Source organism: Periplaneta americana, chromosome 17 (assembly GCF_040183065.1).
Source record: "Periplaneta americana isolate PAMFEO1 chromosome 17, P.americana_PAMFEO1_priV1, whole genome shotgun sequence".
In the NCBI taxonomy this organism is placed as follows: Eukaryota; Metazoa; Arthropoda; class Insecta; order Blattodea; family Blattidae; genus Periplaneta; species Periplaneta americana.
In genome coordinates, this window is record NC_091133.1 from 105,946,738 (window position 1) to 105,970,510 (window position 23,773).

A 23,773-nucleotide genomic window follows, 5' to 3' on the forward strand; every position below is an offset into this window, starting at 1 on the left:
TTTTATGAGACTTCTGTACTTGACTTCGCATATATGTTGTATAGAATCAGTGATTCTCAAACTGAAGAGCGTGTTTCCATGAAGAGTTGCTATCTGTGCATATAAGGAACGTCTTTTTCTTCGCGCTGAATTTAAATTTATACATTTTATTGTATTTTTTATTTATATATTTTCCAAAAATATTTTACTGTATATATTAAGCTACCTCCACGCCTTCCGAACACCTTCATAACGCATATATGGGATAATTTTTAGCCGTACCCATGCGCTTCGCTGCACTTGTTACAAACAAATATTTTTTTCTCTGAATGGCCCAGTAACTTATGGTACGAAAGGGATTAAGCATTTTTTAAATAACTTATAATGAACTTCCATTAGAATATAAAGTTTTATCAAATTCCCGGTGTCTTAAGAAATATTTAAGAAAAACGTTTTTTGGTAGATTATTTTAATTCTTGGTTGGTTTATTTATTTGATGGTTTCAAACTTTCTCTTCTTTCTCCCTAGAACTCCAGTGATACCGTAGGGCCGCATTCATAGACATTCTTAGCGCGGGCTTCCGGTGGATGATCAGCGAACTAAAATTTTTCGTATTCATAAACCAGTGTTAGCGATATGATATGATATGAATCCTGTACAAGTAACCAGTCGATAGCCGGTGCTAGTTTAGCACACTCGTAGCGCGGGCTAGCGAAATGTCTATGAATAGCACCCTTAGTGTTCTTATTTATTTTCTTTATATAATTCTTGTCATGTTATATGTTTTTCACAGATTGTAGCTTTATGATTTCTTACGTTATGTTGTACAACATATTATGTATCTGCCCTTGTATATCCCCTGAATATGAGTTTTACTCGTTCGAACATAATTTATAAAAAAAAAATGTTGAATATTTTCCGCTTGTTGCACAAGGTCACTTTAAATAATCACAGAGTCATTTGTTTTCATTTTATTTTATCAGCCTGATTGAGGCAGCACGGATATAAAGCGCATTGTTATTTTAAAACATGTATCTCGTTAAATATCAATCTTGCTTAGAATAAAACTTGTCAGAAACACTGGAGTTCGTTCAGCCTTGTGTAAAATTGTGTATCGGGTCTTTCTCGAAGAGTAAAATGGCTGTCGGAACATGGTGATAACCACAACACTTCATTCTTGTGCTGAGATTATGAGAGCATAGAATTCTATCTCCATTCCCCTCATACTTCTTCATGGTGTCTTAATTATGCAAGCAAAAACTGTGCTGGGGAAGATTTACGTGGCGTACTTCCGTTTGTTCTGTCATCATTCCAACATACCTGCCGGTGCAGTGGCAAGGAGTACTGCTGCCACTCCGTTTTCCTCAGGAAATCAACTCGATAGCATTCACATGACGAATATTTTACGAAGTAAGTGGGGGGATCATTGTGCTAACCACACGATACCTCCAGTATGGTTGGATGATCGTCCTGCTTCGGCATGTGAACGTGAGGCCAGCAGGCGGCTGATCGGTCTGGGCCCTTCAAGTGCTGTGTAATTATTATTATTATTATTATTATTATTATTATTATTATTATTATTATTATTACTTACTTACTTACTTGCTTGCTTTTAAGGAACCCGGAGGTTCATTGCCGCCCTCACATAAGCCCGCCATTGGTCCCTATCCTGAGCAAGATTAATCCATTCTCTATCATCATATCCCACCTCCCTCAAATCCATTTTAATATTATCTTCCCATCTACTTCTCGGCCTCCCTAAAGGTCTTTTTCCCTCCGGCCTCGCAACTAACTCTATATGCATTTCTGGATTCGCCCATACGTGCTACATGCCCTGCCCATCTCAAACGTCTGGATGTAATGTTCCTAATTATGTCAGGTGAAGAATACAATGCGTGCAGTTCTGTGTTGTGTAACTTTCACTATTCTCCTGTAACTTCATCCCTCTTAGCCCCAAATATTTTCCTAAGCACCTTATTCTCAAACACCCTTAATCTCTATTCCTCTCTCAAAGTGAGAGTCCAAGTTTCACAACCATACAGAACAACCGGTAATATAACTGTTTTATAAATTCTAACTTTCAGATTTTTCGACAGCAGACTGGATGATAAAAGCTTCTCAATCGAATAATAACAGGCATTTCCCATATTTATTCTGTGTTTAATTTCCTCCCGAGTATCATTTATATTTGTTACTGTTGCTCCCAGATATTTGAACTTCTCCGCCTCTTCAAAAGATAAATTTCCTATTTTTATATTTCCATTTCGTACAATATTCTCGTCACGAGACATAATCATATACCTACTTTGTCTTTTCGGGATTTACTTCCAAACCGATCGCTCTACTTGCTTCAAGTAAAATTCCCGTGTTTTCCCTAATCGTTTGTGGATTTTCTCCTAACATATTCACGTCATCCGCATAGACAAGCAGCTGATGTAAACCGTTCAGTTCCAAACCCTGTTTGTTATCCTGGACTTTCCTAATGGCATATTCTAGAGCAAAGTTAAAAAGTAAAGGTGATAGTGCATCTCCTTGCTTTAGCCCACAGCGAATTAGAAACGCATCTGACAGAAACTGACATTATTATTATTATTATTATTATTATTATTATTATTATTATTATTATTATTATTATTATTAACCACAGAGGTCCCTGAAGAAGACGCCGACGTCCTATTATTCGGTATGGCGCCATAGAGAAGTAAGAGTCGTGAGAAGGAGGCAGTTGGTAGTCAGTTTATCGCATGGCTAGCGTGTTGGTGCTGAGCAGTTGGCAGCAGGCTAGCGTGTTGGCGTGGCGCGGTTGGCAGCACGCTCACATGTGCGTGTCTCCCTCTCGCGACGTCAGTTGGCGTTTCGCCGCCTGGCAGAGTGGTTGCTATGGTGCCGCGATGACACGACGATAATGTACACGTATGCCGCTGCCGCCGCCGGGGGGGCGCCCCCCCATTACGCGCCCCCGCCCACGTATCTCGCCGCACAGCTGCCGCCCCCACCGCCTCCAACAGGGACCTTGTCGCCGCATTCCAAGAGGAGGAGGTAAAGTGACATCTTTATGTTGTCGGGGTATGAACCGCAGACTGCAGACTCTGGGCGCTGTGACACGTGCTCCCACTGCGTGAAAGTGCTGTTCGTATATATCGGATGTGAGGTTTTGATGCGTATTCGTGTTTGGTATAGAGTTATATTTTGTTTTTGTCTGTTTTTGAAGCATTGAAAGTTCATTGTATAGCTTGGCGAAACTTTTTAAACTGCAGAGTCTGTTCAAAATTGAGAGGTATTAATGGTAATAGTGGCAATGAAACGACAATGTCATGGCCCGCTGAAATACTCTTACGAATTTTGAAAGGTACTTTTGTCGAATATAATTTCAACTGTACGTAATTTTTTATGTTAAAAAATCTTTAACTTCCCTCCCTGTAAACTCATATCGTATATTAAAAATCCTTAACTTCTTGTTGTACTCTCGGATTGCGTGTTTCCTTCATTCCAATGTAAACGATTTTAGATTAGTATTATAATAGATTATTGAATTTGTAAGATTTATAGGCGTGTGTGAAAATTTGACTTCCACAGTTTTTCGGTACTACCCTGGGGATTCGAGAGCTACTAGTGAGGGGTCCTAAAGTGAGTTTGAAACTAAAATTTGATATCTAATTTCATTACGAAAAATATAATAAAATATCAGGGATAAACTCCAGAACATGGATTGCACCCTTTCCTTCTTACTTCAAAATTCCAACCTTGTGCACACAAAATAAATTATTGGCACTGAAAAGTGCCTTTTCGTAAATATAATGGTGCGCATTCGACAAACGCAGACAAATCTGCTCTTTTTAGTATTTTAAGACATAATTTGGTAGGTGCAATCCTTGTTCTAAAATTTTCCCAAATATCAGCAGCAAATGTAGGTATCTTTATTTTCATAATAATGGCGTAGTTATAACTTTTTATTACTAACAAAGTTAATTTTGGAAAAGTTTGTGAAATAAACTTGAATTTGTAATAATTTGTAAAGTGAAAAATGAGTATACATAAAAATTTTCCTTACGTTGCACAAAGCAAAGATGTAAAAAGCTAATGTGTTAAGGGGTCTGGCAAAATGCACATCAGGGTCCTCGAACTCAGTGTAAAAACCGCTGCTCTAGATAAGCAACAGCTCTGTAGACAGATCCTAAATGTTGGAGGAATTGAACTTCCATACAAGGCTGCAAAATCCAAACATTCTTCACAGTCCAGTGCCCATGAAAGCATGAAATCACAGACCAATAATAGTGAATTAAGCGTTTAGAAAAGCAGAAGTTTTGAAAGAATTAGACAAAAAGTTAGACGCACGTACTCGGGGGGCGGGGGAGGAAATCTTGTCGCACAATCTACCACTAAACTTCGTAACATGTATCGGGATTCGAACTCTAGCGCTTAGGTGTGAATTTTCAAGTTGAGTGAGTTCTGATGCAAGTTTGATTGTACTAAATCACCAATGAAATGAGTGTCAAAGAATATCGATGTATTGTGAGAAAACCCACATCATGTCACTTTATAATACTACTACTACTACTACTACTACTACTACTACTAATAATAATAATAATAATAATAATAATAATAAAATAATAATTTATTTATTTATATTTATGTGCTGGACAACAGCCATAGGCCAATAAAAGTCCAGCACAGTGATACAAATAATGCAATAAAATGAACAATTATGGTACACATTACATAATAGAGATAACAACAAAATAAAGAACATAGATTACAATGATTATTTTACAAGAATTAATACTATTATATTTTATGGAAAGGAGTTGATTCATACAAAAGTATTATCAATATGTGTAGAAAGATAATGCAATTAATATTAGCAAAGACATTGCCATGTCATAATACTTCTATACATTGAATGGATCGAAATCGCCTACATGTAAGTTAGCATGTTTAATACATCTGGGGACCGGCGAGGAAGATTTAGAATTTCTAATGTAGAAGAGTTTGTGATGTCTCATGTCCTTCATAGGAATACGAAGGCTGACACTGTTTAAGAAAGATTGACAATTAATGTCACCTTTAAGGACCTTACATAAGAATAAGTAATCGAGATCATGACATCTGGCATACAGGCTTCGACATTTAAAGTGCTCGCATTTTTGATCATAGTTATACTCAGAGTTATTAGGCAGGAATCGGTAAGAACATAATGAAATAAATTTCCTTTGAATATTTTCCAGTTTTGCCGAATCAGAACTAGTAATAGAGATCCAAACTACAGATGCATATTCGAGTTTCGATCTCACTAATGTATAGTATAGTATTAAAAGGGAGTCAGGTGTTGAAAAAGAATAAGTAATTGACCGAATTAATCCTAACATTCTTATTGTATGGTTATAAATGTAATCAATGTGGTTGTGAAAATATAATTTATTGTCATTACACCGAGGTCTCTAGTACAATCTTTTCTGTTAATTAATATATTTTTTAGGTGATAGTTATATTTTAATGTAGAGGTTTTCCTTGAAAATGATATAATAATAATAATAATAATAATAATAATAATAATAATAATAATAATGATAATAATAATAATAATAATATACTTCTTTTATTTTACCCGATAGAGTTAAGACCTTTAGGTCTTCTCTTCAACTGAACCAGGTCTACAATTAATACAAATACATACTTCTATTGCATCTGATTGAATGTGTCCTCTCAGATGTGAGGAATAGCGAGATGACTGTGCGATTATTATCGTGTATTTTCATGCATAGTTCTAGTAAACTGGTGTTTAGTGAGGTAATATTCATGACGTGGTACTGACGCGGAGTAACTGGGCTTTTAGTCAGTGTGATGCTCTGCGCTGAGGAGTTCCCCGTCTTTCATAAGCGGACCAACGGAGAATCGGAAGTTTAGCCGTACGCAGTCCCGTATTTGGCGATTTCACAGCGGATCTGTCTGCATCTGGCTGAGAGATTTAAAATTGCCTCCAAAAATTGGCTCAGCTGTACCTCATTCTCGAGGTTCGAGTTCTAATATTTCTCTAGATTTGTGGTCGACAAAGAGGTTGTTCAAATTTTCTCATTGTAGCATTGCTGCATTATCGCCACTGTGACGTCTTAGAATCACACACATCATGAATATTCGTTGTGCCACAATCGTTGCTCGGTCAATTGTCTTGACAGTTTGTAACTGAAAGGGAACAGGAGTCGAACCCAGAGCAGATCGGGCTGTTTATTCATTGTGTACCAATCGTAGCTGACGACTTCTCGTTAAAGGAGACTACTTGTTTTCGAGCAGATCTTACAAGCAAACATTCTGATGGGAGCAGATAAAAAAGTTAAATTTATTTCTGCCACCGTGTTAATAATGTCAAAAGAAGTGCTTATGCAAATTTTGGCCGCTCGACCACAATTACGAGGCTGTCCAGAAAGTGATTTTCCCTGGGGCCGTTTCCAGAAAAAACAATTACATGGAAATATTTATTGAAACAGACACAGCAATTGTTGCGCCATTTGTTAACATATCCCCACTGGAATTGAGACTTTTATCATATTCTTGCGTCGTAGAAGTCAGCCGCCTGGAATCTGAACCATCGTTTAACAGCCGTCTGCACCTCTCTGTTGATCTCATTATATGACAAATGTCTCAATTTCGGTGGGGAATATGTTAAAAAATAGCTCAATAATTGCTGTGTGTCTTTCAATAAATTTTTCCAATGAAACTGTGTTTTCTTTCTGTTAACGGCCCCTGGCGAACTTATTTTTTACGGCCCTCATAATTGCGGTCGAGCGGCAAAAATTTTTATGAAGACTTACTTCTTTTGACATTATTAACGTGGTGAAATAAAAAGAAAATAACTTTTTATCTGCTCCCATCAGAATGTTTGCTTGTTAGATTTATGGTCGGCAAAGAGACTGTGGAGCTTATTTTATCCGAATATTTCGGTTTTCTTTTTCATTCTCGTTCCAGCATTGCCTGGTGGCTGTATAATCGTCTCGTCTTTGCTGAGTTGGTTTATTTAGCGACGATGACATATCTGGTTCGATTAATTAAAATGTGTCTCACTGAAACGTACAGGTCCACACCTGTGGAGTAACAGGTAGCGCGTCTGATCGCGAAACAGGTGGCCCGGGTTCGAATTTCGGTCGGGACAAGTTACCTGGTTGAGGTTTTTCCCGAGGTTTTCTCTCAACTCAATATGAGCCATAGCTGGGTAGCTATCGATGCTGGACCCCGGACTCATTTCATCGGCATGATCACTTTCATTTAATTTAGACGCTAAATAACCTGAGATCACCTTACTTTTAACTTTGCTCTAGAATATGCCATTAGGAAAGTCCAGGAAAACAGATTGGGTTTGCAGTTGAACGGGTTACATCAGCTGCTTGTTTATGCGGATGACGTGACTGTGTTAGGAGAAAATCCCAATTTATTAGATAATAACACGTGAATTTTACTTGAAGCAAGGAATGCGATTGGTTTGTAAGTAAATCCCAAAAAAGAAAACAAAGTGTATGGTTATGTTTCATGGCCAGAACATAGTTCTAATTGGAAATATAAAAATTGGAAATTTATCCTTTGAAAAGGTGGAAAAATTCCAATAACTTGGAGCAACAGTAACAAATATAAATGACATTCGAGAGGAAATTAAACGCAGAGTAAAAATGGAAATTGTCTACTATTGTTCGATTTAGAAGCTTTTGTCATCCGATCTGTTTTAAAAAAAGTGAAATAATTTATAAAAGAGTTGTATTACCGGTTCTGTATGGTTGTGAAATTTGGCTCTCACTTTGAGATAAGGTGTTCCAGAATAAGGTGTTTAGAAAAATATTTGGGACTAAGGGATGAAGTTACAGGAGAATGGAGAAAATTACAGAATTTCACGTATTTATTTGAGCATGTATGAGTGAAAGAAATACATAGCCTATATAAGTTACATTAGAATGTTAATTAGAAGATTTGAGGGAAAAAGACCTTTGGGGAGGCCGAAACGTAGATGGGAGGATAATATGAAAATGGATTTTATTGAGATGGGATATGATGGTAGGGACTGGATTAATCTTGCTCAGGATAGGAACCGATGGCGTGCTTATGTGAGGACGGCAGTGAATCTCCGGGTTCTTTAAAAGTCATTTGTAAGTAAATTAAATGAGCTACTAGCTTATTCAGCATCGATGATTGATAGAGATATGGCATTATGCGATGTAAGTCTGAGAATTCGCCATAGGATTACCTGATATTCGTCTTACATTTGGGGTAAACCTTGCAAAAATTCAAACTGGACTGTAACCCACGCCCGAGCGCTGCTCCGGATCAGCAGGCAAGTGCGCTATAGTCTGAGCTACGCCGGTGGATACCTCGTCATTGAATAGTTTCTATAGCGTGAGTTTGTTTTCTGTTTGGATTTAATACCTGGCTCTATTTTTTCTGTTAAAGTTTTCGTCAAACTGTAAAAAGAATATCGGGTATGCCTATGGCGAATCCTCGACGTAATCCCGTTATCATTACTGACGCTAGATAGCCGCGCAGTTACCGAATTGTTAAATCAATTAAAAGGCTTCTTTACCACAATAAAACGACTGTTGGTGGGAGGGGGCAAGATATTCTGTTCTACAGTTGCTGCATTATTGTCACGTCTTATGTGAAGGAAGTTTGTACGTTGTGTCTCAGCTTTTAGCTAAGGTGGTTACACCTGCTCAAAAAAAAGGAACCAGAAATTGATTGCGGAAAAATTCTATGAAATTTCTGGAAAAAAATAATCGAAAAAGTGACCATGCGGCTTGTCTTCTCCTGTACTTTTCTTTCCACTATTGCTTCATTAGCGTCATAGCCCATCGTTTCTAATTAACTCTGTAGTTGAACGAAGATGTCAAATATGTACCATTAATATTAACTGGAATCTAATATATTTCGACAGCGTTTTTGAGAGATGGTGTCGAAGGTCGTTGAGAGGTATTGAAGTTAGGAAATTTCAAGATTACACGGCGATTGGGTTTTAATGAAGTTTCGTAGCTGTATATTGAAATACGATCTCTCGAATGTTCCGGTTGCATCTTCAGAATTTGTGAAGCTCAGAATCTGGAAGGTTCACTTGATCTTTGCTCTTTGTTTTAATGGTCTAGACCTGGGATGTCAAAGCGCCTGTATTACGTGCTCATACTACAAGCAATACAAATCCAACAAGGTTCACTTTTCAGCAAGAAAAAGTACAATCATCGCCTTAAAGAAATGTGCGGGTTCTTGAGAGCACGCAGGCGCTTTGACATCCCTGGTCTAGACAACTTGATCTTTTTTTGCTGTGAAATATGTTGGGAAGAGTTAATTTTAACTGGCGGTTACGGTAGACAAGAACTTCACCACAGCAATTGAAGTTACTTGGGCAAAAATGCGCAAATTTCCCAATTAAAGTCTCTTGCTACTCGCATTTCCAAGCTATCTAAATGTTCTGCATGCAGTTTGACATTTTGACTGCTCTCCATTCCTCTATGTGATTCTCCTGATATAGCTACCTACACCATTTAAATTACTTTTCTTTTTTGTAATGTCCAGGACAGTCCTGGGTTGCCCTCTGCCTGTAAAAGAAGGGCGTGAAAAATGCGATAAAGCAATTTATTTTGTTTGCGAATATTTTAAATGCCCCGAATAAAACATAGCTCAGACCAATATTTAAATTTCATAATTTCACCCTATTTTATGTATTAACGATCTTTTTACAAAAGAAATCCTAGTGGTCGCTTGAAATAGTTTCACCGTATTTTGAACTTCTATTCCGGCGCTTGCCTCGAATGACTAAGAAGTAGGAAAAACCACTAACTGCAGCTTAGTCAACTGACGTCGCTTCACCTGGCAGGTCCTGTGATGAGATTTTTATGGTCACAGCGCTTTTCTCTTAAGCCTTGGTTTTTCTGAACCAACGCGTGCGAGGCGCGAGGCCCGTCTCGCACAAATTTGGACTACACGAAATATAGAAACCACTCACCATCTCTTGTGTAGTCCGAATTTGTGCGAGGTCCGCCTCGCACATCGCATGTCGCATGCGTCGGTTCAGAAAAACCAAGGCTTAAGTAGATCCGTCTCCCTATAGTAGCCTACATATTTCATGACTATTCTATTATTTGTCCCCTATTTTTTGAAAATATCAATAAACTCTAAATTATCATTAGTACGTGCATATCTTAGAACGTCGGCTTTTCACGCTGGTAACCTGAGTTCGAACCCCGTCGGGCGCAAATGGAATTTCTGGTGGACAAATACGGTGTTTGGTGATAGGTTTTCGTGGAGTACTCCCGTGCCAGAATTCCACCATTGCTCCACTAGTCATACGATGCTATGTAGTTTGCCTTCCATGGTGCACAGAAGACGCGTCGCTCATAAATGGATGAATACCGTGAAGTCAAGTGCTCGCCATTGGATAAAAACATACTGGTAAAGGACTTTAGGAAGCCATCCTTGTGCCTCGAACCATCCAGTGTCTAGCACCATACCGTCAAGGCTATGCGTGGCGAAATTGGCAGACATTGGAAATAGTTTCTTCAGGAATTTCGTTGTATTTATTCCCTTGTTGAAAACATTCTGTATCATGTCGCAAAACTGCATCCTCTATACTGATTGACGGGTCGTGCTGCTTTGGGTCGAATTTTGTTCCTCTCTTATTATTCGGTCTGTTTTCGAAGCTGTATAGAAAATGCAGTAGAATGAGAAGGATCCCTGTGACAAATACAGTTAATTATTGTGTGTGGTATGTAACTATTTTGAACTCTCTTTCGAAATGGTAGAGTACTTCAGTTTATTTGCTAATGATTCAGGACTTCAAATGCTAATTAAAATTTAATATAGACCTGCTACTAGGAAGTATGGATGTAGAACTCCTATGCTGTAAAAAGCTAAAGTTAAAGGTTAAAAAAAATTAAAGGGGGGGGTTCAAACCCGGTACCCCCCCCCCTTGCGTATGCCCCTGATCTCATGAAGACAGTAATTACGGAATGTCTGCTTGCGCTATTCACTGGAAGTAGTCCCTGAAACTATGCGTACGGTACATCGTTGTCAGATGTTACACGTGTGTAAAGCTGAACGATCAAATACGTAGAATTGTTCATGTAAGCCCATATTTTATGACGAACATTTTCACGTTTTATTTGAAAAAAAAAAAGAATCATTTTTCGTGCGAATTCTCCATAAAACCTGTTGTTTATTGAAAATATCGTGATTATGAAGTAATTTAGTGAATTTCTATAAATTTCGCGGATATATTTCACTTAATTTTGGACTTTCATTAAGGGATTCGTATTTTCCATGCATAAAATTAAGTTTTTAAATATTTCACGTATATCGTTAATACTAAAAAAATCACACCCCTATCTATAGAGAATTGAATGCTTAAAAGTCTAGTAATTCTGACTGAGTACCGTACCTCACTGGCAAATTCAACCGTGTCGAGAAATGTCAAGAGGACAGCTCGCAGGACTAACTTAATTACAAGGTAAATTAGATTATTGTTTTGACGCATTCTGTTGTATTTTGGTTACTGCACATATTGGTTGTATTACTGCACACATTGTGTATGAATGCACGCTAAAAGAACCTTGAATTCTTGCAGTGATTTTTCTCCTGGTTGGTGGACTAGTATTCGTCAGCACTCGCTTCTTAATTATTATTAATGTTTGGTAAAACAAACGTGACAATGACGCTTGTTTCGGTTTTGATATTGACGTAGCTATCAAAGGTTAGGCAATTAGTGAAAACGTTTGATAAACTGGCGCCCAGTGAGAACACCGAGTAACCAATACTGTACAGTTCTTGAGACTGTAAGCAAGGGAGAGAAGAAAGCAACAATTTTTCAGGCGGAACATCTTACTGAAAATTTCTCTAGTAACGATAGCAAGGGGAGGTTTTTGAGCCTGTAAGAGTAATAACTTGCTTCTTAATCATTATTAATGTTTGGTGAAACATATGTGACAATGGCACTTGTTTTGGAGTTGGTATTGACATAGCTATCAAAGTTTAGGCAATTAGTGACAACGTTTGATAAACTGTCGCCCAGTGGGAATACCGAGTAACCAGTACTGTACAGTTCTTGAGGCTGTAAGCAAGAAAGCCAAGATAATAACAATTTTTCAGGCGGAACATCTTCCTGAAAATTTCTCTAGTACCGAAAGGGAGAGGTTTTTGAGCCTGTACGAGTAGTTTGAGATGGCTGGACCTCGAGGAGCTTTGCCGCATCTATGAAAGCTCCTTCGAGGATGTGAATCTTGCTTGACTTCTGTAGCTTGTTGTATGTCCGATGTTTCGAAACACTCAATTCTCCGCTCCTACTCTTGAGGTCATAGGTTATCTCACATTGTGGGCGTTGCTGCTCGTCATGGTGTCTTGCTCTGTTTCTATTCCATAGGTCCCGTCCGGGTGTTGACCGGGTTTTCTTCGGCCTCCAGTTAAATGCCGGGGTAATACCTTTCATCACCCTACACTCCTTCCAAAGGAAGAAAAGGAGCAGATCTATAAAATAAACTGTTAAATCTTTACGTTGCACCTCTGTGCCTTTTGGACGTAACATAACATTTTTATTCCATTCGGTATAGATTCCTCACATAGCGTCTTCGAAGAGGTGGAAAAATTCAAATATCTTGGAGCAACAGCAAAAACATAAATGACACTGGGGAGGAAATTAAACGCAGAATAAATATGGGAAATGCCTGTTATTATTCGGTTGAGAAGCTTTTATCATCTAGTCTTCTGTCAAAAAATCTGAAAGTTAGAATTTATAAAACAGTTATATTACCGGTTGTTCTGTATGGTTGTGAAACTTGGACTCTCACTTTGAGAGAGGAACAGAGATTAAGGGTCTTTGAGAATAAGGTTCTTAGGAAAATATTTGGGGCTAAGAGGGATGAAGGTACAGGAGAATGGAGAAAGTTACACGACGCAGAGCTGCACGCATTGTATACTTCACCTGACATAATTAGGGCCATAAAATCCAGACGTTTGAGATGGGCAGGACATGTAGCACGTATGGGCGTATCCAGAAATGCATATAGAGTGTTAGTTGGAAGGCCGTAGGGCAAAAGACCTTTGGGGAGGCTGAGACGTAGATAGGAGAATAATATTAAAATGGATTTGAGGGAGGTGGGATATGATGGTAGAGACTGGATTAATCTTGCTCAGGATAGGGACCAATGGCGGGCTTAAGTGAGGGCGGCAATGAACCTCCGGGTTCCTTAAAAGCCAATAAGTAAGTAAGTAAGCGTCTTCTTAAATTCTTCATATGTAATTAAAAACAGCAAACGTTGAAATTTCTGCTATGAATGGAACAGTAGTGCAGAAGTCTGTTTACATGTTGGTACGCCATAATTATTATAATTATGTCAAGTAAGCGTTTGTTAATATAGTTTTTTTTATTTCAAAATAAATTTGTATAGCAGCAGAAGTGGGAGAATTCAACATGTGATGTTGTGGTGTTTTGCTTTTAGCGGGGAAACGGTACGTTTCCGGACATGAGTTCCTATGCAAAACTTAACCGTCTTGGTCCCCACTACAAGCCCTCAAAGTCTGTAATGGAAATTTAGACACACTCTGTATACTTTACCTATTAAAGTAAACGCAGAGTTGTTAAGTTTAAATCTAGGTAGTGTATGACTTAAAGTACCTACATGCCCATATGAACTATGAATTCTGCTCACAACTCGAGTCGTCTAAAATAGGTCACGGCTAGTATTTTCGTCCGTGTACGCGCCCGAGCTCTTTTCAGTCATTTACACGCTGTGCGCACGTGTCTACTGAGGACTTATATTTGCTGTTACGGAGTTCACGTATGTATTGTAGTGCTGAAGAGATCGCCGAAAATTTTGACGGAGAGTGGTTGTTTTCCTAGAGTCAGAAAAAAAAAATTCAAGGAAGTAATTTTTACATGTCACGGCAAATGAAATAAACTTATTTCTGAGCTCTTTCTGTACATTGAGAGCTTTTACACTTCTTTTTTGTATTAAACTCTGTCTAGCACATACAGTATATTTATATGGAAGCAAAGAGTATAATTGGAAATTCTGACATACGCAGCATTACGAACAGTTCGATTCCTGATTTCGCTAGAATCTGAGTGGCGTACTGTTCTGTAGATTTATCAATTTAAGCTATTAACTTTCAGGATCTTCTATCGGCTGTAAGCCAAAAGGATTTCAGAAAAATCTCGATTCCTTGTCGATTGTCACTGTTTCTCCAAACTTACCAGTGAATTCTTCTGTAGGTCTTCTTCTGAAGAAGATTTTCTTATCAATCTTCAAGATAGTTTATAGTCAAGGAAAGTGAAGTTGTCTATGTTCTAGATGATTTTTCCACATTTCAAATTTATCCATAAATGCTCTTAGCTAGTCGATCATCTGTCGCGGAATTCTGTAACTCGCACGCACAATGTGCTAACGATATTTGATATGTCTCACCTTACTGACACCCCATTTTTGCATTTAGCTGTTCTAGACAGTATTTATTTACTAAAACCTTCGCTGTGTTTATTTGTAACATTAAATATCATGCGTAAGAAAGTGTAATATAACATAATACAAGCTTTAGACCTCTTCTTAATAAAAATAAAATCTCTTTTTTTCGACTCATCACCAAAGGGAAATGATCTGGGGACTATATTGTTTTTCACTTAAAACGAGCCGCCACTTACTGCAGACGCGAGACTACAGCTAGTAGAGTCCGTGCACTGAGGTTGTGTTGATACTTTGAGAGCACGAGTTGCCCACCCATGAGCAAGACCAATGCTGAAGATGGTTCAGGACGGACTTAAGAAAGGGACGTGACACACCCATTCCCAATGAGAGTAAGATCAAATTCCATCCCCATGCCGTTAATTGAATCCTTTGGATTTGTGGGATATAAGTAGGCCTACTACCGCTTGCCCAATGCTTAGAACTCTGAATTACTTCTGTAACTGTAAAGTGTCTGTTCAGAGTTGTGCACGTATGAATCACTCTGTGTAATGCAATTATTTTACCGCAATGTCAACGTGAAGAGTGTGTCATTCTTCACAGCAGAGATAGCGTACAATGTTTTACACGCAGTGAAACCCATATAATTACTACAAATGAGCCTACTAACCGAAGAAGCATATTGACGTATGGGATCACATGACTACATGCAAAAGAGTTATGGCTCGTAACTAGCAGTCAGTAAGAATTTCATTACAACTGAATTTGAATGAACGATTTAAATCGTAAGGAAAAAGTTGAACATCTACGAGTTCCTAGCCATGTTACATCACATTTATGCCAACAATTTTTTTTTAAGTTATATACGATACCGGTATGTATTTTCCTGTATGTGGTTTGATCCTGGTTGAGTGGAAGAAAAGGCCTGATGGCCTTAACTCTGCCAGGAAAAATAAAACTATTATAATTATTATTAAATGTTTAAAAAATTAGTGTTGAACTCGCTGTAATTTTAAATTTGTGTGTAGTAAGTGGATAAGTGATTATGTCTCGTGACCAGAATATTGTACGAAATGGAAATATAAAAATAGGAAATTTATCCTTTGAAAAGGTGGAACAACAGTAACAAATATAAATGACATTCGAGAAGAAATTAAACGCAGAATATAATACTTGTACATACAACTTGTTTGTGAGTATTCTCCTGAGAAATAAAATTGTGCACACTGATCTCCTATGTTGTAGGGATTTCTATTAAACACTGATCTTAGCTGCAATATTGGAGTCCGAATAGGGCAAGAGTCTTTAAACGATTTAAAAATACATAAATCTTGAAAATTTATTCTGAGTAATTTCAACTACATGTTGTTGATCTTTATACATTGGGTCCCATATGATTGAGACATATTTTAATTTACTTCTGACTAAACTGTTGCATAGTAGTCAGGACTGCAGGATTATTAAACAGTTTTGAATTTCATATGACAATTGCAAGTGCTTTATAAGCAGAATTAACAGTTGATGTAATATGTGACTTAAAATTTAAAGTTTTGTCAAGTATTACGCCTAAATCTTTAATTCGACCCTCCCAAGTACTAACATTGTAACTCACTTTTTTACATTTTTCAGGAGATGAAAATGAAGTTTTAAAATGATCGTGTAAATTAGTGTATACAAAAATATAGAATAACAATAAGATTTTACATACAATTGGGAAGGTTTAGAGCTATACAGTGATAGTACTGGGAGAAAAAGAAACAATTTAAGACCATATTAACTAGGACAAGTCAAAACCATAAAAAATTGAGTTACAATGTTAGTACTTGGGAGGGTCGAATTGTTGATACTGATTCTAAACGTACGCCGTTTATGAAATAAAGTTCAATACACGTCTTATATGTGACCGAAATAATTTGATGTGACAATATGTTAATTCCACTAGAAATTTTTCTTATGCACTGCTAATGAGGGATTTTTCCAACCTCACGACACGGGAAATTCAAATTTTTGGTTTGGTTTAAGTTTTACTGTAAAGCTTCGAGTCCTTTTGCCAAAAGGATCCATTACTCTCCTTACTCGCAAGAATTGAACTGTCGAAAAAATTGAGGACTCAATTATTGCAAATGATGATGATGATACACATACATACTTACATACATACATACATACATACATACATACATACATACATACATACTTAAGTGTTCTGCCCATGGGCAGGTCTTTCACTGCAAACTCAGCATTCTCTAATCTTTATCTTCTGCCTTCCTCTTAGTCTCCGCATATGATCCACATATCTTAATGTCGTCTATCATCTGATATCTTCTTCTGCTCCGAACTCTTCTCCAGTTCACCATTCCTTTCAGTGCATCCTTCAGTACGTAGCAAGTTTCTTCTCAGCCAATTCCTTTTTCTCTTTCTGATCAGTTTCAGCATCATTCTTTCTTTACCCACTCTTTCCAACACAACTTCATTTCTTATTCTGTCTGTCCAAACGCTCCATTCTTATCCACATCCCCATTTCAAATGCTTCTATTCGTTTCTCTTCATTTCATCGTAATGCTCATGTTTCTGCTCCATACAATGCCACACTTCACACAAAGCACTTCACTAGTCTCTTCCTTCTTTTTCCAGAATTCCGCAGAAGATTCTTCCTTTTCTATTAAAAGCTTCCTGGTCATTGCTATCCTACTTTTGTTTTCCTGGCTGCAGCTCATCCCAAGTATTTGAAACTGTTCACTAGCTCTACTGTCACATTTAAAATTCGCAAGTTTACCTTCTTTATTTTTCTTGCGACAACTATGGTCTTCGTCTTGTTTCCATTTATCTTCATCCCAGTCCACTCCTGTGGAGTAGCGGTTAGCGCGTCTGGCCGCGAAACTAGGTGGCCCGGGTTCGATTCCCGGTCGGGGCAAGTTACCTGGTTCAGGTTTTTTCCGGGGTTTTCCCCCAACCCAATGTGAGCAAATGCTGGGTAACTTTCGGTGTTGGACCCCGGATTCATTTCACCGGCATTATCACCTTCATCTCATTCAGACGCTAAATAACCTAAGCTGTTGATAAAGCGTCGTAAAATAACACACTAAAATAAAAATCTTCATCCCATACTGCTCACAGCTGTCATTTAGCTTCTGTAGCATATCTCTTATATTATAGTATCGTCTTCTATTCTGCTAGCAATCGCAAAAGGTTTAAATGGATGTAGCAGTGGTAGAAAAGGAAACTCGTGCTCACTTTCTCTTTTAATTGATTATTGAAGTAGAATGGGTGTCTTTGGCGGATGGGTTTTTTTATTATCCAATTTAATAAACCCTATTTCACCCTGAGGTATATTAGGGTTATAGTTGGTATCACAATACATATTTTATAAGCAATAAACAATAATGAAATTATAATACAAAATTGTGGTCAAGGTTACAATTCACATGATTTATGTACAAGAATGCACCTTAATGAAAGAATGGGTCGTTTCATAAAGCCTCAAGGCATGTCTCTATATTATATCTAATGGTTATAGGAAGAAATATATATATATATATATATATATACTAGCTATTAAACATGTTATTTTAGAAGCAATAAATAGCTATACTAAGAGATGGCTTAAAATTTACGAATTAAATACATTATTTAGTAACAACAATTGGCAATAATCAGGTATTACAAGAAATTGCTCAAAATTAGAAATCAAATGCCTAATTAAAATAAAAATTAAGACCAATAGTACAATATTATAGTATGCGGAATTGAAGGCTTACAGTTTCATTATAGTTGATTAGAACTAATACGATTTTTTTCCCCGGAATAATTTAACATTTTACAGTTTCTTGAATATTCTATTCAAGAAGGACATGAAATACTTATATGATTTGGAGTTGGTAAGTATATTGGTTAACGGTTTGGTAAATGTATAATTTAAAGTGTTCAGTAACAACTGAAGCTCGTATCTTTCACGGCAAAAGACTGGACAATCATATAATACATGTTTGACATCTTGAGATTCCTCCCCACAAATGCAAGTTGCAACGTCTTTAATATGGAATCTATTTAAGCATTCCCCGAATTTTCCATGCCCAGTCAAAAACTATGTCAGTACGAAATTTGGCGTTATTACTTTACATTTATTACGATCATAGACCGTTGGAAAAATACAGTTCTTTTGTAAGAATTCCTTATCACTATTGACCCATCTTTCGTTCCATTCTTGCATATAATGTTCTTTGGCTACTTTTTCGAATTTGGGCGCGGATCTTGGATTGTGCACAATTGGAAATAGAGTGAGCGCCTCGCCGCTCGGTCGTTGGCCTCTCTCTCACCTTGAAGCGGGTGTTCCGCTCCAGCGACCGCATCGTGCTCGTTACCGCGTGATGCTATGTCAGGCCGCTTGCTTCTTTACGAATTTCAAATCCAGCGATCCCGTCCCGCATCCAGAGACCCGCATCCAGGTCGAGGCGTGGGAACCCGGACCCCCCGCCCCGCCCCCCGCGATGACACATCTCGACAAAATTTCACCCTTTTCCCTCACAAACTTTCTATGGGGAGAATGATTTCTGCAGCTACCCTTCGGCTAATCTGCCTTTTCATGGTTTCTCACACTGCTGTTGTGTAAGGAAATAACTTTCCAAATTTGTAGGCGATAGAAATTTGTAGGCAAATAATTTTTCTAAATTTTCGATTTTCTCTTATTCCATTACTAGCCGTACCCGTGCGCTCCGCTGCATCTGTTAGAAATAAATATAAAGTAATTACATAATTAAAATAGGACGTTTGATCCAGGGAACATTCGTGTTTGATAGAAGGATAAATCGTTTAATATGTTACTTAATTTAAATTGTATTTAAATAATTAAAATGCGATTATTTTGATCCAGAGACCACTTATTTGGTGCAATGACAATTTCTTTAACATGTTTCTTAATTGTTATTACATGCAGCCATAGTTTAATGAAGATTGACATATCATTTAGTAATTAATTAGCTTCCGATATTACTTCATACAAACACAGAAACATTCTCTGTAGGCTATGTTTAATAGCTTTCGATTCTTGTTGTCCAAGGCCCCTTATAGACGAAGTCACTTGTTTTTATTTCATTACAGCGCCTTAGATGGCGTTATCTTAATTTTAAAACCCATTTATCTCATTAAATATCAGTCCTATCAAAATTTTGTATAGAATAAAACTTGCCGGAAAACATTTTTAAAGAAACTTTCGTTATGTAACATTTTTTCATGAAAATTAATAATAAGGGAGATATTTCGATTTATTTAATTCAACCCCCCTTATAACCCCCCTTTTAAATAAGGTATTTTGAATGCTATATATCCTAAAACATAAGTTACAACGAACTTAATTTATACTCGTATTCCAATTTTCATATAAATCGGTTCAGCCATTATCGCGTGAAAAGGTAACAAACATCCAGACAGACAGACATACAAACAAACATGTCAAAAAAGCGATTTTCGGTTTTAGGATGGTTAATTATACATGTTAGGACCAATTATTTTTGGAAAAGCGAAAATTACCAGAAAAATTTCGGCTACAGATTTATTATTAGTATAGATTGTTTCGCTGCCACCTTGTTATCTCGTCGGTTCTGGGTAGCTTCTGTATTTCAAAACAGTCATTAAATGTAACCTAAACGTTACCTGCCAGTTATAAAATTCAATTAATGTTGGTCTAGTCGAATTTACAGCTGACAGCTTTTGACGAGACTTCTCATACCGCTGTACTATAGGGAAATAACCTGACAGATATGTAGGCGATAGGAAGTCGTAGGCAGATTATTTTTCCAAATCTTCTGTCCGTAGTTATTCCACTATTGCTTCACTGCTGCCATATTATGTCACCGCTTACGAGTGGCTTCTGTATTTTAAACCAGTAATTAAATATACACGTTATCTACCATCCATAAGATCAAATTAATGATGTCGAGTCCTAGAACTGACAGCTGATGGCTTTTGAACGGGATTTGCGGGAATTCTATCTTTAGTAGTCTTAAATGACGGAAAAAATTATTTGAGCCACCAGTGGGCCTAGGGATAGCAAGATGGCTCGCTATACTCTAGCATGGGGTTTGAATCCTGTTTAACTGACCACCTAATCTTTTCATAGAACTACATATTTCTCCTCACTATGTATGGAGGGGTTACTGGGGAATTGATCGTCACATAAACATTAAATCCCCTCTGTCCGCTACTGCTCGCAAATGGAACGACAGAGATATAGTGCATATACTGTTGGATAGAGAGATGAACTGCTGCTGCCAGTTGAGCCTGAGCGATCTGCCAACGACGCGAAAGTGTCCGACATTTGGTTCGTTCTCCTTTTATTCCCGTCGTTCTCCTTGTATTTCCTTTGTTCTCCTGGTATTAATTTTTTTCTCCTTTTGTCTTCGTTATCCTTATGTTCCCCTTGTCCTCCTTGTATTACTCTTGTTCTCTTGTATTTACCTTGTTCTCTTGTATTCCCCTTGTTCTCTTATATTTCTCTTGTTTTCCCCTCTTATCCTTTTCGTTCCCCTGTTCTTGTCTTACCCTAGTTCTCCTTGTATTTCCCTCGTTATCTTTGTATATTCCTCTCATTCTGCTTGTATTTTCCTTGTTTTCCCCTTGTTCTTCTCGTATTTCCTTTTTTATCCTTGTATTCTTCTCGTTCTTCCTTTGTTGTCCTTGTCTTCCTCTTGTTTTCCTTGCGTTTCTCTTGTTCTACTTATATGCCTCTTGTTCTCATATTGCTTTTATCCTTCTATTTCGTTCGTTCTCCTTATATTCTCCTCGTTCTCATTGTATTCCCCCTGATCTCGTATTCCCCTGGTTTCCTTGTGTTCCCCTTGTCCTCGTGTTCCTCGCGTGCTCTTGTATTCCCCGTGTACTCCTTGCCGTCCCATTGTCATTGCTTATGTGTTTTTATCTCCTTTTTTCATGTTATTATCTCCATTTTTGTGTTCTGAGCAACTGTTTGTACTGTGTATTGTAATTGGGGCTTTGCCCTGAATAAATAAATATTGTTCTTGTGTTCCCCTCCTACTTGTCTTCCCTTTGTTCTCCTACTGTGCTCCAACCACGAGAAAGTCTCCGCCGAATGAGACGAAGGAGGGTAATGCTGTGAATGAATGTTAATGTCATAAGATATCATAAGGTCACACACGTGGGTACTCTTATCTCTATTGGCTAGCTCTCACAGCACAAACCATAACATTGATACAGACATATTGATACTACCGTAGTTACAAAATTAAATCACAGTTAATCTCCTGGTCTTTTAATCTCTTCATACAAGAAATAACATATGCAGGAGAGCGCATGGTTTCTAAACTGGCGTTATAACGGTAATATTATTTATCTACTTCGTTCCAATAGATGAGGCAATAGTAAGCACATTCCTTTCACGGTTGATCTCCTGGTTGGAGAACAGTAGTGCTCCCAGTTGTTTTTCCATTCATCTTCTCGTTGTATTCCTCATCTTATATTCCCTTTGTGTTATGTCTGTTCTTGTATTCCCCTTGTTCTCCTTATATTCCCATTTTCTTATTCTCTTTATATTCCCTAGTTCTAGCATTTATCTTGTTCTTGTATTTCCCTTCTTCTCCTTGTACTTTACTTGTTTTTCTTGTATTGCCCTTTTGTCCTTATATTCGCCTCGTTCTCCTTGTGTTCCTTTTGTTGTCCTTATGTTCGTCTTGTTTTCCTTTCATTTTTCTTATTCTTCTATTCCCCTTCTTACTCTTGTATTTCCACTGTTCTTATCTAACTCCGTTCTCCTTGTACATACTACCCTACCCTTGTTCTTCGTGTATGCATCTGTCGCACGCACTCGTTCCACGTGAAGATATGCACATAAATAAACCTATGCTATGAGTTTTTTTCTTCAGTTTTTCGTGTAAGGCGAATTTCAGGTAATCCCATGACGAATTCTCGGATCCATCTCGCTATCACTAATTCCATCGATGCTAGATGACCGCGTAGCCGATAAATCATCGTTAAGTAATCAATTAATATAGACGATGTGGTTAACAAAAACCTTTCTTGTAAACATGTTAGTCTGGCAAAGTTGAATTACGTATTTGAGGCGGGGAAATCAGAGTATTTATTGGCTTATATGTGAGGATGATGACTAAATGATGACCGAGCTGAATGGTTGTGGAAACGGAAGATAGATTTTTACTGGGGCCTTCTGTTTCAGAAACGTGATTCTTACACATGTTGTAAATGTACGATGTTGACCTTCAGTCTTGCTCCTTTTCCAAAGGAAAAAATGCTAATGATTTTTTTGCATCATTAAAACTCTGTTGTTATCGGCTTGGTTTGAGCCCACGAACCTCGGATCTAATTGACGAGTATGTTGACCACTCGACTACTGAGTTCGACTCTCGAGTTAGTCTTACTTTACCAAGTCTTCATTGACGCCGTTGTCTCTGATTCTGAATGATACGGGTATATTTCATTTTAATGTCGCTAAGTGAAGACGTACTTAACGTAACCAAATATAGCTACTCATGTTCTCTGATTTCTACCTTACTCTCAGCCATCGGTTCAGTTTCCGTTTCGTTCTCTTCATTTTATACAGAGCTATTCACGTACCTCTTACTTTAAGTTTTATACAACCCTGCATTTCGGTATAACTGTTTCTAGGAGATTTCAACGCAAGGTTAGGTGTGAAGTTTCTATACATCCAGAGTGAGTAATTTCTTAATTAAAATATACAACTCTGCATTTCATCCATTTACTAAGAAAAGTTATCACCAGTTGATGTTAGTCACTTTCTTCGTTTTAAAATGCCAATTAAGTTTATATTGACATATTTTAATAAGGCATTGTTTATTTATAAATACCGGTATTTCAGGTGTTAGTGTTGAAAGCACAACTATTTTATAATACATACCCGAACTGTTGGGCTCGTTTTACAGTACATTTATAACATCGCTGGCGTAGAATCAATGAGAAGGAAATACGTATGTGTAATGTCCCGGAGTTCCCACATCAAAACACGAGCATTTAGTTAACGTACATATTGAAACACCCAAATCTGTAAACCATTATTAATTGCACGCCTTAATTACCTGATCTAGTGTTAGGTCTGCTACAGGCACAGTATTTCCCTTTACATTTACGATATGATTAAGAGTGTTGTGTTCACGGATTTGACTGTGAATGTGAGGGATTGCATAACTTCGTACAATGAAGACGCAGATAACTCAGCTAACTTTGTCACGTTGAATATTACAGGTACGAGTACAATTCCACCAACCTTCTCTACAATTTTCCTTTCATTATCTGATATAATATAGGATAAACCAGGTGATCCGAATTAACAGGGTCAAAATGTTACAGATGATAGATGAGTTGATTATTTTGATGATATGAGTTGATTAGTT

The 23,773-nt window shown here is 37.5% G+C and overlaps 1 protein-coding gene across 7 annotated transcripts in view; it reads left to right on the forward strand.

Moving 5' to 3' along the window:
* The window catches only part of tgo (Aryl hydrocarbon receptor nuclear translocator homolog tgo), a 166,389-nt gene that overhangs the window by 38,023 nt on the left and 104,593 nt on the right, over window positions 1-23,773 (forward strand). For 3 of the 7 annotated variants that reach the window (XR_011330082.1, XM_069815567.1, XM_069815566.1), the window contains exon 1: window positions 2,826-3,018. The exons of 3 other annotated variants lie outside the window; for them this stretch is intronic. Coding sequence is in view for 3 of the 4 variants with exons in the window: in XM_069815567.1 (XP_069671668.1) it covers window positions 2,885-3,018 (134 nt within the window). In the remaining variant the exon portion in view is untranslated. Of the gene's footprint in view, window positions 1-2,825; window positions 3,019-23,773 lie in introns of those variants that run through there. One more of the 7 variants, XM_069815568.1, reaches the window with a different exon arrangement.